Below are 16,987 nucleotides of genomic sequence, written 5' to 3'. Positions count from 1 at the left end.
AACGTTTGACTATTTGGAGAGTGTTGCGAGAACACCAACTGTATCCTTACCATCTGCAACGGGTACAGGCCTTGTCACCAGCAGATTACCCTGCGCGAGTAATGTTCTGCCAGTGGTTCTTGCAGAAGTGTGGTACAACTCGCTCACTTTCCTGCCTTAGCGTCATTCACAGATGAAGAGCAGTTCACACAAGACGAAATCCAAAACTTTCACAATCAGCATGTATGGGCTGAGGAAAACTCACATGCAATTCTTCCATCACATCACCAACAGCAGTTCAGCCTCAATGTCTGGGTGAGTGTTTTTGGTGATAAGTTATTTGGGCCCCCACCATGTACTTCCAAACAAACTCACAGGGCAGGCGTACAGAAACTTTCTGGAAAACAACATGCCTGATTTCTTGGACGACATGCCACTGATCATTTGTCAACAAGCACACTTCATGCATGATGGCACTCCCACACATTTCAGCCACCTATCTCGAAGGGTTCCTGGTCGGTAGAAAGGTAGAGGCGGACCAACTGCCTGGCCTCCACGCTCACTGATTTAAACCCACTAGATTTCTTCTTGTGGAGCCATTTAAAGTCATTGGTGTATTCAACTCTGGTAGCTGATGTGGAAACTCTCTACAATCAAATTGTGGCAGGTTGTGTGACAATACGAAACATACCAGGAATTTGGCATCGTCTTCGCGAGTCCATGAGACATCGATGTGAGGCCTGTATTCAGGCAGAAGGTTAACATTTTGAACAATTACTATAAGGTGATGTGAATAGTTAAGTGTCATAGATAGACCTTCAAAACTCGGAAACAAAGCATTTCCAGAACTATGTTGATATAAAATATTTTTATTGTCTACATATGAGGAACTCATTCCTGAAGTTATGCCATGTATTTTTGAGACACCCTGTGTGTACACACACACACACACACACACACACACATCACATATTGGACAATTCAAGCTTAACAGTTGCAAGTTTTTCTTCCTATTTTCTTATCATTATCTATTATAAACTGTGGCCACAATTACTTGGAAACAGATAAGATATGATAGTGATTACATGAATATTTCTAAACATTTCACACATAAATGGTGACATTATTTGAAATGATCTTCAAAACATACATATGTATATACCACAGGGAACCCAAACATGAAAACCATATATATACATATTTGTACATACTTCACAGAGTCAACACATGATAAACGTGTGTGTGTGTGTGTGTGTGTGTGCATACTCACAAAAGGGTTAAATATGTCTTCCTACTATTGTTTCAACTCCACTGACAAACACAAATACTCCATATGTCAATATGCATGATAAACATGTGTGCATGCACATGTGTGTGTGTGTGCACGAGAGTGTGTGCGTGTGTGTGTGTGTTGCTGAAAACACACAAAAGGATTAAATATAAAATATTTAAAGTATAATTTTATAATAATTCCAGTCACATTGAAAAATATGATCTACATACATGTGCAAGCAAGCGTGCGTGCACACGTGCACACACACACACTGATATTATTAGTTAATTTCACTCATTATTCCCAGTCACAAAGAACAACAACACACCACTAACCAACACAATGAGTATGTCGTTCAAGATGCATCAACTATTACGTATTCTTCACCTTTTTCATCCAGACACACCTCAAGGGCAGCCAGAATAGTTCTCAAGCGTCGATCAAATGCATCTAGATGTGGCTGGGCTAAAACTGGAGATAATGGATCATGTGAAAGCAGCTCTTTCATAGCAAATGATAGGGTATCCACTAGTATCCAAAGTTGGTCATACGTTGATTTTCGAATTCTGTAGAAAAAAATAAAAAATATATATTTATTTTGAAATTATAAAATAGGTATGTTATTTGGCCATTTCAAAATTTTGAAATAGCCAAAAACAGTTCTCACTGCCTGTTGCATTTTTTGTCTAGCAGACACTCACTGCAGAACAAGCCTCACAGAACAAGATGCTGCTATACTGGCTCAAAGTCAGACAGCAAAGTGCCTTTGAAATATTTCTAGTGACAATCCTATGCAAAATAATAAAAATGAAACTGCTTGATGCAAACTACCATACAGTATTTTAAGTAAGAACTTTAAAATTATAAATCAGCTAGTGCTACTCATTCTTTTCAAAATTATGATATATCTTTTTAGAATTTTCAAGCATTTTATAATTTTAAAAGTTCTATTCACATGCTGGCAGCTCACACCAAAGAACTCCATTTTCAGCATTTCCCTAGGGAACTGCCATTAAAGACCACCTGTTATTTGATGATGGATCCATATAGTAATGTTTTGCTTCTTTCTTAAACAAATGGTTTCAATTCACTGCTTTCAAAGGCATTGCTCAACTAAGTAATAGTTTGTTCTACTGTAAGCAGCAAGACCACTACTGTATTTATTAGCCAATTTAAACTGCTGATTAAAAAAAGAGTCATAGCACTTTTCACAATAATTTGATCATGTGAAATAGCATATTCCTCATAAACAGATGAATACAGTCATCAACAAACAATATCAATGAAATGGTTGCAATTAAAATATCCAAATTGAAATGATATTAGATACTACATTAGTATCTAATATCACCTAGTTGTCCCTCAGTTTATGTAACATATCGCAAGATTTATGTAATTGATTCAAATGGTTTTTGATTGTGTTTTTCATAAAGATCTTCTAAATAAGCTTCCATCTTATGGTTTGCTAACTGTTTTTTTTTTTTTTTTTTTTTGTAATTGGATATCCAGTTTTCTCACTGACTGCTCATTGCAGATAATGGTAGGTGGCTCTCTGTCTTCTAAATCCTCCACTAATGCTGGCAATCCCCAAGGTTCAGTTCTTTCCTCTCGTATATTAATGACCTTCTTCCATTGACTGGAAATCCTATCCATAGTTTTGCTGATAATAGCACATTGCATTCCACCTTCCAGTTTGAGAAACCTTGCTCAAATATCCACTACCAATTCCTTGAATGCTGATCTCAGGTAATTCTCCAGCAGGGAAATGATAACTTAGTTGATTTCATTATCCTCGTAAAACTCTGTCCTGTCTTGCAAAAAGGATTCTCTATTAGAGATTATCCTGACTTCTAATCTTCCTTAACATAAGCACATCGTAATATTGCTTCCTCTGCAACTAAAAAAACTGGGTTTTCTCTTTCACTCTCAGTTTTAATTTCATCCAAACAGCTACTCACCCTGTACAAATCTCAAATCTGCCCTACTATGGAATACTGTTCCCCAAAACCTCTCAGGCTTCTAAGACTCCATTCAAAAAAGTGCAGTTAGGTAAATTAATAACCCATCTCTAACAAATTTTCTCCACTCTGTCTCATAGACATTCTGTTTCTGATGCATGCCTTTTCTATAGATACTTCCATGGGCCCTGTTCTTCAGAATTGGCTTCTACAATTCCCACTCACTCTTCCAAACCAGTCCAAACACATGCCACAACCAGTCAGCATCCTTTTACTGTCAAACTTCAACTCATAGAACCAACTTTTCTTTTTTCTCATTCCTCAGAAGTGTATGACTAATATCAACATGTATCTTCTTTCATCTTAACCTTCACTCCATGCATGGTATTAAAAAGGTTCTAATACCCTTTTTGCTTTAAGTTTTTGTTAAAAAAAAAAAAAAAAAACCGGTAGGCCTTACACCAGATTATAGTGTCTGGCATTAGTCATGGTGATTAGTAACTTGTGGACGGCTGTGGACATGATATTCCATATTAAGCAGCATTGCATACACTGTAATGGTGCTGATTTATGTCCCATGCTTGCCTCACTGAGGGCCCGTGTGTCTGTCTGCATGCTGCAACAATATTAACCTGCATTCTGAGCAAGCAATTCTTTGAAGAGCTAACCTGTTCTGTCAGCTTCAGAGGTTTTCTGGATTATTTCGTAATGACCCAGAAAACTATGCTTCTATTTGTGGATCGCATCCCCAGTCATCGATTTAGATATCTTCAGTGCTGTTGAAATGTCATGTACACACCAACTGCTTATGTGGCACCCTATTATTCCATGGTGGAAGCTTGTTATTTTTACATTATCATGGAATTTTGCATTCGCAATCATACTACTGTCTCCTTGAAGGGTTATAAGTGTATTTATAGTTGTCTTACATGTAGTGCTTGAGTAGGACCTGGCCATTAATGGAGGGGTGTCCAAATATTAATGGTAGGATAGTGTGCATACATTGTAGATAAGTGGAAATGTGCTGAATTATCATATTATTATGCACTTAATGATTTTATACACTTGAAAATGGAATAGACTGTTTTCTAGTTTACATTTTATATTTATTATTTCTTTTTTTTTCCAGGAGAATTAATAAGATTTTTTTGTTGAAAATGAAAAGTGTGAAAAAATACAAGTTCAATTTTTTTGTTAAAAAATAAAAAAATGACATTTAAGTTTCGTAATTCATTAGTAAAGAAAGTAATACAACACTGGTCTTCAAGCAGAATTTAAAAAATAAAATCAGAAATAAAGGAAATTTTAAATTTATCAGACCCCCGCACTCCATTTTTGTTACATTTGCAGGCACTGCCACTAATGAGTTAAGTGTAATTTAAACTTTACTATAAGACCCTGTGAGACATATAGTAAGTTATTTTTGTGTTATTATTCCCTCACAGATCCTTATATTTTTCTCAATCAAACCTCCACAAAGGTATCAAATCTCTGCAATCAGATCTCCACTAAGGTATCAAGGTACCAGGCTTTGCAGCCGACATCTCTAAAGTCATTCCTCATATTGGGCAACCTTTTGCCAAATCAACAGGATGAATTACCAATCTTTAAACTTCTACAAGAAGCTTTCTCCCTCCTCCTTAAGACATGGCCTCCACATCTTAAGGGGAGAGGGGAAATTTTGAAAGTTAATACCTCAAATTCCAATGTTATTAAAAATTAGGGCTATTTATCAAACTGATAGGCATAAAATGACATTTGCTATGTTGACATCAGCCCTGGCTCAGCACATCTGGGAGTACCAACATTTTATAAATGTTGGTACTCCCAGACACGCTGGGAATGGAATAGTTTCATTGAAATAAAAAAATAAAAGAGAAACACTTTTATTTTTTATCTTGAAACTATTTCATGCCACTGGATTGGACAGCTACTGCTAATGACCTGTCCTCGTGCAATTTACCTCTCAGGTCTGTCTCCAAGACCTTAACCCATGCAACTTCTTAATGTGGGGGTATGTGAAGAACACTATCTATAGACCATCCTGCCATATAAATATAATCTTCAGGATTTAAGACAACAGATCATCATAGTGGTAGTAGCAATAAACAGGGACATGAGGGAGAAAGTATGGCAGCAATTTGATTATTGACTTGATGTGTGCTGTGTGACATGGAACACCCACATTGAAAGTTTAACTTTAAGGTATAAACTTTGAGAATTTTTATGACTGTTGCATATTTCATGATTTCAGGATCACTGGTTACTTCACAATAAACATATCAAAATGTATCATTCATCATTCTTTTTGAATTGCCCTTATATATTAGGGAAGTAACACTGAAAATTAAGGTTGTGTGTAGAAAAAATTGTTTTATGGACAAAAAAAAAAAATGAACTACAGAAAAAAATACAACTTGAACCAGCCTCTAAAGCTACTGATACAAACAGAAACTTGGCAAATGATTCTACTAAGATAAAAGTAAAATTTTTCACTAAGGGTATTTTCAGAAATAACTATGACATGAAGTAATGAACACATTTCAAAGATCTAAACTGCCAGTGTCTCAATTTTGCTTCTACTTCAGTTATGACTGGATGAAGAGTGCAAACACTTCATCTGGTCATAACCATATATGAGATTTTTCTGAAATTTGAAAAAAAATAACTGCAAAGGAAACAAGATCATCTCAGAAAGCTTTAGTGTACTTTCACATGCGATTCAAAAAATCCTTTTTTGAATCACATATGACACAGAACTGTGTTAAATAAATAGATCTAAGGATTATTTTTTAAACAATCTTTCCTAACTAATCTGATGAAGTCATAGCAGAACTTAGAATATAAAATGATGATATGTACAAAAAGGACATGCAGTAATACAGTTAAAGATAATGAAATAAGTTTTACAGTAACACATATAAAAATAATTTCATACAAAAACAAAATATTTTATTTCTTACCTGCAGCACTGGTATAGGGGGGCTAATACTGTTAGTTCATCCCAATAAGGATTTCCAAAACTGTTAAAAGAGAAAAAAGAATGACTTTAAAAAAAACAATGCAGTAGAATTATTTAAAAGATCTGAACCATATTATTTGTTATAAATACAATTTTTTAAAAGTTACTTCCTGCGATATTTAGTAAATTTAACAATGGTTGTGACAAGATCCACCTTGAACTTTGTCAGTGGGTATCATGACTCATACAGAAATAGCTGATGGTTATTTCTAGATGAATCGTAATTTCATCATTTGCAGAACCTGTGGCATGTATTCCAAGGTCGACCTAGTGGATAATCATAGTTCACTTGCCGATTCTTTTCTTTGTCACCATTGTATGGAGTGTACTGATCTTAAGTTAAAATTTGGCGCAGTGCTAGAAGAATTTGAGTCACTGAAAAAACAAGTACTTGCCCTTGAGAATAATATAACTGGGAGCTTGTCAGGGACTCAAGACTCTAGTAATCTACCAAGTGATGCACTCCTAATTCAGGCCACAGAACAGAATAACTAAGTGCAAACTGCACTGGTTCAAAAGGAGTTAGTTCTATTAGGAAACTCCATTGTCAGGGAAATATTTTTTGTAATAATGATAGGTGGTCTAGAACCACAGTATGTCTGCTGGAAGCAACAAATGATGATGTCACCAACAGATTGTCAGATTTTAAGTAGGATAAAGAGAATATCTTATACATGTGGGGCCTAATGATATTAAACCCACACAATCTGATGATTTGTTAGACAAATATAGGACCATGCTGAAGAAATGCTGTGAGTTAGATCAGAATGTCTAAGTATCTGCAATTCTGCAGGGCACGATAAGATGGATTATATGCTGAAAACCTTGTGGATTAACTCAAGACTTGGACTCTGCAAGGCTTTTGGGGGAGAATTTTTATCAGCTTGGCCTGCACTTATAGGTAGAAGCAGGGCCACGTCTAGAGCTTTTTCGGACCCTAGGCATACAAATGAAAGTCGGGGCCCTTCTTATGTAAACAAGAATGAGGGTAATATTTGTTTAAAAAAAAAATCACAATTTTTGAAGTTGTGTTAATTTATATTATTAGTTTGAGATTACAAAAAAATATAAAATGAAAATAAAAAATCAGTATTAAATTATTTTAAGAAATTTAAAATTTTTGTTTTCTAATTGTAAACTTATTAATAATATCCTTATAACAAAGTGTTTTTAAAATACCCTTTTCTATGTACAGTATTGCCAGTGCATTAAGCTTTTGTTCCGAAAGAGTATTGCATAAATATTTTTTTACCAGTTTCAGTACGGAAAATGAACACTCTCCTTCGGCATTGCTCATTGGTAATGTTAAAAACAACAATCTTAAAATTATTCCGACGTTAGAAAATGTGGATATAATTTTGTTTTCGATTATAAAATTCAATTTCACAGAAGCAGTGACTACATTCTCAGCCTTACTTAATATATCAAACTGTTCCATTTCCATTCCATCAACATTTACATCTTTACAGTTACAAAAGTTACAAATTTATATTTTAACAATACAATAACAATTCGAAAATTGTAGATCTCTTAAAGTACCATTTATAACTGACACAATATAATAGCGTAGCTTTATTTTTTATGTAATATCTTAACAGACGACAAAACCTTATCCAATCACACTTCCCTTTCAATTAATAGCATACTAGAGCTCACAACGTTTCTATTAGATGCCAGATACTTCCGATTTCTTAATCAGATTTACCAGCAAACCTATGGCCTACCTATGGGATTAAGGATCTCAGCCCCCCCATCTGAAATTTACCTAGCCTCCGTAGAAAATCATATATTACAACCATACCCCCAGACATTAAATTATTTATACGATACGCTGACGATATCCTCTTAATAGGGCACAAATCCACAATAAATGATCTTTTCATTAAATTTAATTTCATGCATAATAGATTAAAATATACCCTGGAATTGGAAGAAAAGGGACAAATTAATTTCTTAAACCTCACTATATACAGAAGAGATACAAAACTAGGAACAAGAATTTTCAGAAAAAATACTCACACGGGCAAATACTTACACTTTGAATCACATCACCCCCTCAACACAAAAAAAGCAGTCCTTTATAATCAAATTTACAATGCTATAAAATACAGTTCCACACATTATGACCTTAATAATGAACTACAATATCTTACAAGTAAATTCATATCTAGGAAATATCCTATTCAATTAATCAAACAAACTATTATTACAGTTCAAAATAATATCAACAACCCACCCAAATGCATGTCCAATAATAATCCACGTATTATCCTCCCTTACCATAGTAATTTTGCCAACCAATTCTGCCGTTTATTCAAAAGTACTGATATCACCCTTACATTCTCATCTTACAATAAACTAGGTTCATTATTCAACTCATATAAAGATACACAAAATTACCACATTAGTGACATGAATAATATCATCTACTTAATAAAATGTCAAGATAACTGTAATGCTTGCTACATTGGTAGCACCACCACAAAATACGGTTCTACCAAAACATCAAACACACATGCGTACTACCACTACAATAGCTTTAGGATGGGACAGTCCAATACCGAATTAGCAACACATGTTCAATCCCACAACCACACCCCCTTAGAAGATTCAGCCATTCCTATTATCGAATTAAAATCCAGCTTTAAAATTTTCCAATATGAAGCCCTAGTTATAGAATGGTTTCGCCGCCATTCCACTCCAAGTATTAAATTCCAAACTACCCTATAACATAGCACCGGTCTGGAATCTCATGTACCTGAGATTCCCACGTGTATCCAGGAGCATCACGGGAACTTAGTCTTCTTAAATGCACGCGTTTATTCTCATTCTACCATTGCCAACTGAAGACGTGTAAAACAAAAGCCACTTGTTATGGCTATTCACCTTTGTTTCCAACCGTATAACTTAAATCATTTCAAATTTCAACATTGACAACCAGGGATGAAGACGTGCACTTTTACTTCCTTGCACACATTTTAATTCTGTTTTTAAATCCTAATTCATTCATGCTAACTTAAATTTAAAATTATCATCCAATTTATTCCAACATCAATGCAGATTATAAAAAGGTGAGTATCACAATACAATAATAATAATTTAATAAATACGAAATAAAATAATGTATTACGATTTATTTATGGAAAATGTTAATGTTTTTCAAATTAAGTAAATACAATCAAATATAAAAGGTAAAGGTAAAGTGCAGCCATTATCAACCCACTGCAGGATGGAAGCCGCCTCAACAATTCATGCTGAGGGAAATGGACCATAATCTGCCACGCTGGTCCAGTGCAGGTTGGCAGATTGACCATATTCAGCAGTCAGGGGCTTGAACCCCGGTCTACTCAAAGAGCGTGTGCTACTGCACTCCCGCTCTTGACCACTGTAACGTAACATAAATTCTGGTTTAAATAAAAAAATAGCAAAAAAGCAATATAAAAGTAAGTAATATTTAATAAACTGTAGAGAGAAAAATGTTTCATATATGTATACCATATTTTAAAATATATCTTTGTTTAAATAAATAATTAAACAATTTTACAATGTAAAACATAGTTATTATCAAAAAGCAAAATGTAAGTACATCTTATCATTTATAATTATAAAGGAAAAAAAAAAATTATTTTCATACAAGTAACAAAAAATTTGTGTGAGGAATTCTCACGCGTTGGAAGTAAAACTTCTTACCATCAATGTTCGTGTCCTTTTATGTGTCTTGATTTACCAATAGTGGTTTGACTGCAACTGTATGCATCAAGCTGTGTGTAGACAAACGTTTTCTCCTGCCTCCACTCACGTTGTACTAGTGGTTCATGAAAAACAATGTATACTTATGCACAGTGCACAGTTGAGCTGTCGCGTACGTTTTCCCCTGCCACCAAAGTATCGACAAAAGATACTGCCCAAATATGACATTGGTGTTGCAATAAGTATTATTATTGGTATATATTTTTTAATTAAATTTAGAAGTTGAAGCCAGTGGATTTATTTATTTCATGCAGCAATGACAAATACCTCTGTGCAAGGCCCTCTTTTCAGTGAGCCCTAGGCACGTGCCTATTTTGCCTAGTGGTAAACGTGGCTCTGGGTAGAAGGAATCTATTTTGTAGAGATGAAATACATTTAAACAAAGGTGGGGAAAGTTTTTGCCAATATCATTGAGGATATCTTAAAGTTCAAGGAAACTGGTATTTTGGAAGGACAAGGGTCAGTGCCAGCCCGAAGCATTTAGGCACCCAGGGAAGAAAGATTTTTATGCACTCCTCCCCCTTCATAGGTAATGAAATGCACAAGAATTTTAATTGAATTTATTTTTACGCTTTAAAACTCCAATAACATAATGATTGAAAAACATTACTTTCAAGGCTTTATCATATCTTACTCATTATTTAGTTGATAATCAGAATGTGATTATAAAAATATCAGTAATATTATAATAACATACTCTAATACATACATCCTAATTATTTCCAGCAAGAGAATACAATACACACATTTAAATACACTTGTTAAAACTATCAATTATTATCATTATTGATCTCTTCATTTACATGAACATGAAATTTTAATACAACACAATTGAAACATTATTAGTCTTCCATTAATTAATGCTTTAATCAACTAAAATAAATAACATTTCTCTTAATGTATCTTCTTCTTAGATTTCATGTCAGCAAAGTTATTAATAATTTCTGGCAAATCCAATTTTGATACTGTCATTTTCAATAGACAGAATTGGCAGCGAATTCAACCTTGTCTTTGTGATGGACATCCACAGGCATGTTTTAATTAACTTTACTGAAACTTTTCTCAACACTTGCCACAGTTATAGGAATGGTAAGCATAAAATTCACAATGCAATCAATAAGTTTGCTAGCATACCTTGCATTTTGTTTGAATTTATAAACTTCAAAATACCTAAGGCATTATCAAGTACACTTTCAGGCAAAAGTACCACCAACGCATCAATTTCTTGGCATAACTCTTCACCATTTACATCACATTCACTGACACCACCAAGTTTTATTTCAACTTTTTTGAACCTTTTTAATAATTCATCATGGCCCATATCTTTTTTGATATTGTACAAAAAAACGCAATTAGCAGAGAACTCTTCCATTTGTTGAAATCTTTCTGTCAGGGACATGATTGAGTTGTCTAATATTACATTAAAAACATTGTTTTGAAATCTTTTTTTCTTTTGCTTTCTTGTAGTTAAAATCATTAAGATGGGCATATTGGGTATTTCTAAATTTGCATTTTACATTTAATCTTTCTGACAAACATTCTGCTGATCTCAAGGCTTCTACATAAACAGAGTTTCTGCATTTCTTTAGAAATTCTGTACTATTCTTTTTAAGCATGGCTGTAGTGTGTATGTTCATATCATGGCTCTGCACTGATTTGCATACCATATTGATTTTAAATAAAATATCATTCCACATGCAAAGGGTAATCAAATAGCTAAAATCTTCAATTTTTACTATTAGCAGGTAGGCATGACACAGTATACCAGACTGTGCAGACCTTCACTGAAGCAAGATTGGAGATGACTGGAGTTCTAGTGGCAACACTACCTTATAAGAGAAACTTTCCAGAAGGAATACTAAACCTTGTAAGATAAGACACAGCTGCATTTCACAGATTTCTAAGAAGTACCATGCCAGGCATACTCTATGGCACAGCACTCCCACTTGTGGGTTAATTTTTAGACGATGAATCAGTCGTATGAAGCTCCCCAAAATTCGGGCGACTGCCTGGTGCTCAGGCTGGTACTGACGAGGGTAATATAGGTGCGCATTTATCTGATGATATTGGCCAAAGTAACACTTGTATATACCTCAAACGTTCTGGCTTGTTACCGCAACAGATCATATTAGCAAGATGTTATGAGGACAGAAACGTTTCAAAGAAGCGGGTAGCTAATGCCAGGAAAGCAAGATTAAATAACTTCGCGGGGTGTGTCAGGGTAGTTAACTATACAAGAACGCTAAGCCTTAATTGTTTATACAGTAATTTCAGAAGTGTCATCAATAAAATGAGTGAATTCGAACTGCTGGTTAGGACAAGTAATGCTGACATAATAGGGCTTATGGAAACGTAGTGCCACCCAGAGATAGGGGGATGATGAGTTTCAGTACAGTATGTACAATGTATTTAAAAAGGATAGGGCAGATAGAAGGGGGTGATAGGATCATGCTTCTTATCAAAAGCAGCCTGAGTGTGATGAAAGCAGCCTGAGTGTGATGAAAGCTTTCCGGGATTCAGGCATTTCACATGCTAGTATAGAATCTGTATGGTGTGAGATAGTTGGAAGCAAATGTATAATGAGAGTGGGAGTAATATACCAGGTGATTGTAAAGATTATGATGAGAGCCTCTACCATGCAAATAGAACAGGCAAGTAAGTGAATGTCTTATTATGGACGATTTTAATTTGCCTCTAATTGATTGGAGGAAATGGGAAGGAAACTCGACAAGGGGGACAAAATTTTTAAATCAACCAGATGATGTATCAACATGTCAGGGGAAAGTACTAGGGAAAAGAATATTCTAAAGCTGATCATCACCCATGAACCAGATGAATAATAGGGCTGACACCAGTAGCAGGAAGCGAACACAGAGTTTGACAATAAATGATGAACAGAGGGGGTAGCAGTAGTTAAAGGCAAAGGAATGGGATATAAAGGAAATTATGATGGCTTAAGGTGCTACATGGCCTCCATTAACTGGGTAGATATCTCACAGAATCTCAAAGATAAATACAATTGAATTATGGTATTATTATCATCAGCTGTACAATATGGTGCAAAGAAGCCTGAGGTTTATGCTGCACCAGCAAAAAAAAAAAAAAAAAAAAAAAAAAATTCCCACATTACCCTGAGAGAGAGAGAGAGAGAGAGAGAGAGAGAGAGAGAGAGAGAGAGAGAGAGAGAGAGAGAGAGAGAGAGAAGTAGAAGGAAATCACCAAGAAAGCAAGAAAGAAAGGAATGTTGATATCCAGCTCAGGACCCTGGGTTTGCCAAGCCTATACTCACCAGATGTGAGCCCCTGGGATTTCCTTTAAAACATTAATCACAGAAGCCTTGAATTTGTATATACTATTTAAAAAAATACTCCAAAAGGAGGATTACAAGATGGATGAATAATGAAGTTCCCAAAATAAAGGTTTATGACAAAACTGGATTGTTACTTTATAGAAATAGACAAAATTTCATTGAACCTTTTTTTTTTTTTTTTTTTGGCTGATGCAGAATAATAAGTTCATTTCTTGACATCACTGGCCTGATTAATACTAATGCTAATGTAATCTGTTTCTTACACACACCCACACACAAACAAGTCCTACCTTTTTCCATTGTCTAAAAGTAAAATCATACTATCTGGAGTATCAGAAAATACTTCATAATGATGTCTGTCAGCATTGCCAATAAGATAGTCAAATACAGATGCATCAATAAGATCTAAGAGTCTTCGTCCCATTTTATACATATTTATCTGCTGGACACGTTCACAATACTTGTAATCTACCTCCCATCTAAATTAGGAAAAAAACAGTGGAGGTTTTATACATCAAAAGTATTGTTAAAAACAATATATATGAATAAAAGTAGTGAATATATCATAGCAATAGCAAACAAATGCATTTATAAAACATCTATTAATAATTTGATCTTTATAAAATGATAAAAAGCAGAGGAACTTTCTCGTAGTGTCAGCAGGTTTACTACATAAAGTGTGTCCATGCTAACTTCGGATTTTTGAGTAAATTGCAACCTGGCTGAAATTAATATTAGCAGAGGCATATGATGCAAGAAAGCAATCTTATGCAGCATCAGCCAAAAAAAAAAGGAGAAAAAAACCACTCCCATTTCACCCCTCCATTTGTTCCAAATACCAGCTCAACCTTAAATTTATTTAGGCTATCAACTTCAACAACAAAAGATGATAGTCTGTTCCACCAATCAACTACCAGCTGACAAAAGGCAAACTTCCGCACATCTATCCTACAACTTCTTTCCTCAATTTCAATTTATGCCCTCTCAGGTGATTATTCTGAGCAAGGGGAAGAATCCCATCAGCATTGGGCATGCTCAAACCGTTTAAGGCTTTATACACCATCAGATCACCTCACAGGTGCCTCCAGACATTGTAATCTGCAAAACTTAAGCCTTTCTACATAACAGCAACCCTTCGTTCCATTCACTAATCTTGTTGCCCTTCTCTGCTCGTCCGAACAGCTCTACATCGTTCTTAAAATGAAGCCTCCAGACCTGTATACAGTACTCAAGGAGTGGCCTGACCATTGCCTTATACAAGGGGATAATCACCTCCTTATCCCTGTTAGAAAAATTCCTGTATATCATTGACAAGACACCAAGAACTACTCTTGCAGACTGTCTGCCCTGCTCAGAAAACTTCATATCTGCCTGCACAATTACCCGCAGGTCCTTTTCATTCTCTATCACTGTAGTACCACAGAGTTGATACGTTACTCTGGGATTACTGCTTCCCATATGTAGTACTTTACATTTGTAAATGTTAAACTTCGTCTGCCACCTCTCAGCCCATCTGCTCAACTTTTCTAGTTCCTGTTGCAGCAGCGTACTATCATTAGCATTAGCATTAGTAGAGGCATATGATGCAAGAAAGCAAGCTTATTCAGCATCAGCCAAAAAAAAAAACACACACACCACTCCCATTTCACCCCTCCGTTCGTTCGAAATACCTGTCCAGTTGAGCTTTAATTTGTTTAGGCTATCAACTTCAACAACAAGTGATGGAAGTCGGTTCCACCAACCAACCACCCGCTGGCCAAAGGCAAATTTCCGCACATCTATCCGACATCCGTCCTTCCTCAATTTGAATTTATGCCCTCTGAGGTGATTATTCTCAGCAAGATGAAGAATCCCATTGGCATTGAGCATGCTCAACCCATTCAAAGCCTTATACACCTCTATCAGATCACCTCGCCGGTGCCTAGTCTCCAGACTCTGTAATTTGCAAAACTTAAGCCTTTCTTCGTAAGAGTAACCCTTTGTTCCATTCACTAATCTTGTTGCCCTTCTCTGTACCCGTTCCAGCAGCTCTACATCCTTCTTGAAATGAGGCCTCCAGACCTGTATACAGTACTCAAGATGTGGCCTAACCATTGCCTTATACAAGGGAATAATCACCTCCTTATCCCTGCAAGAAGAATTCCTGTATATCATTGACAAGACACCATGAGCTACTCTTGCAGCTCGTCTGCACTGCTCAGAGAACTTCATATCTGCCTGCACAATCACCCCCAGGTCCCTTTCATTCTCCACCACTGTCAGTGTAGTACCGCAGAGTTGATACGTTGCTCTGGGGTTACTGTTTCCCATATGTAGTACTTTACATTTGTCAATGTTAAACTTCATTTGCCACCTCTCAGCCCATCTGTTCAACCTTTCCAGATCCTGTTGCAGCAGCATAGCATCAGTAGTGTCCTTAACAACCCTGCCAACATTTGTATCATCTGCAAACTTGGACATTAAACTTGATATCCCATCATCAATATCATTCATAAACACCGAAAACAACAACGGACCCAACACTGAACCCTGAGGAACTCCACTAATAACATTAGTCCACGTTGAGCAGTGTCCATTGATTACCACTCTCTGTCTTCTGCCACTCAACCATCCCCTTATCCATAGCAGCAATTTGCCTCCAATGCCACACTGCTCCAATTTGTGCAGCAGTCTTCCATGTGCAACAGTATCAAAAGCCTTTCTAAGATCCAAATATATAATATCAAAGTTATTCACTGCATCCAGTTCTTTTGTGACTGCATCATAGTATCCAATCAAATTGGTCAGGCAAGACCTGCCCTTAACAAAACCATGCTGCGTCTGAGCTATAACTGAATTCTTGTCTAGATGATCCTGCAGTGCTTCTTTAACCAGTGCCTCCATTAATTTACCTGGAACAGAAGTTAAACTAACAGGTCTATAATTACTTGTGTCAGCCTTTGATCCTCCTTTGTGAATTGGGGTTACATTTGCACATCTCCAGTCTATGGGTACCTCCCCTGAGTCCAAAGAAGCTCTCATAAGTATGGCTAGGGGTTTGCTTACTTCCTTTGCTGCCTCCTTTAATATAACTGGATAGATCCCATCCACACCAGGTGCCTTTTTTATGTTTATCCTCAACAATCTCTCCTCCACGTTCCTCTCAGTTATTACAAAATCATCCAGCTCCCTGCCAATGTTTACTTTACCTACATCATTCTCCTTCCTGAATAACTCCTCATGCGTGAATGTAGATGCAAAATACTCGTTTAGATTGTTAGCCACCTGAGCAGGATCCTCAACCGTTGAACCATCAATATCCAGTGGACCAATCTGATTCATCCCTTTCCTTCTTGAGTTTAAATATGTAAAGAACTCTTTTCTGTTTTTCTTTGCATCCTTTGCCAAGGATTTTTCGTAGTCTGCCTTTGCCTGCCTAATCTCCTTTGTGACTTGGTTACAGACCAACTTATATCTATCATAGGCTTCCATGTCACCCATTATTTTGTATGTATCCCATGCATCTTTCTTCTCTGCCACATGTCTCATTAGTTCATCTGACAACCATTTAGGCCTAAACCTTGAACAATATTTCTTAGTTGGTATGTAAAGCCTGGTAGCCTCCAAGATTAGTTCCTTGAATGCTTCCCATTTTGAGTTTGCTGTTGGTAACATCGTCAGTTGGTCCCACTGTATAGAATTTAAATACTGTCTCA

At 36.0% G+C, this 16,987-nt stretch overlaps 1 protein-coding gene across 1 annotated transcript in view; it reads right to left on the bottom strand.

Annotated features, from left to right (window-relative positions):
• Window positions 1-1,523: 1,523 nt before the first annotated feature.
• LOC150089501 (glycosaminoglycan xylosylkinase-like) overlaps window positions 1,524-16,987 on the bottom strand; it is a 128,882-nt gene continuing 113,418 nt past the window's right edge. Inside the window, exons 7-9 of the mRNA XM_090390006.1 lie at window positions 13,583-13,771; window positions 6,174-6,233; window positions 1,524-1,818 (exon numbers count right to left, since the gene is read on the bottom strand). Coding sequence (XP_090246132.1) covers window positions 1,608-1,818; window positions 6,174-6,233; window positions 13,583-13,771 — 460 coding nt within the window. The 3' untranslated portion in view covers window positions 1,524-1,607. The remainder of the gene's footprint in view (window positions 1,819-6,173; window positions 6,234-13,582; window positions 13,772-16,987) is intronic.

This window comes from Mastigoproctus giganteus, chromosome 2 (genome assembly GCF_048544385.1).
Source record: "Mastigoproctus giganteus isolate SK-2022 chromosome 2, ASM4854438v1, whole genome shotgun sequence".
Lineage (NCBI taxonomy): Eukaryota > Metazoa > Arthropoda > Arachnida > Uropygi > Thelyphonidae > Mastigoproctus > Mastigoproctus giganteus.
Note: the sequence above shows the minus strand (reverse complement) of the source record. Positions and strands in the feature narration are given on the sequence as shown.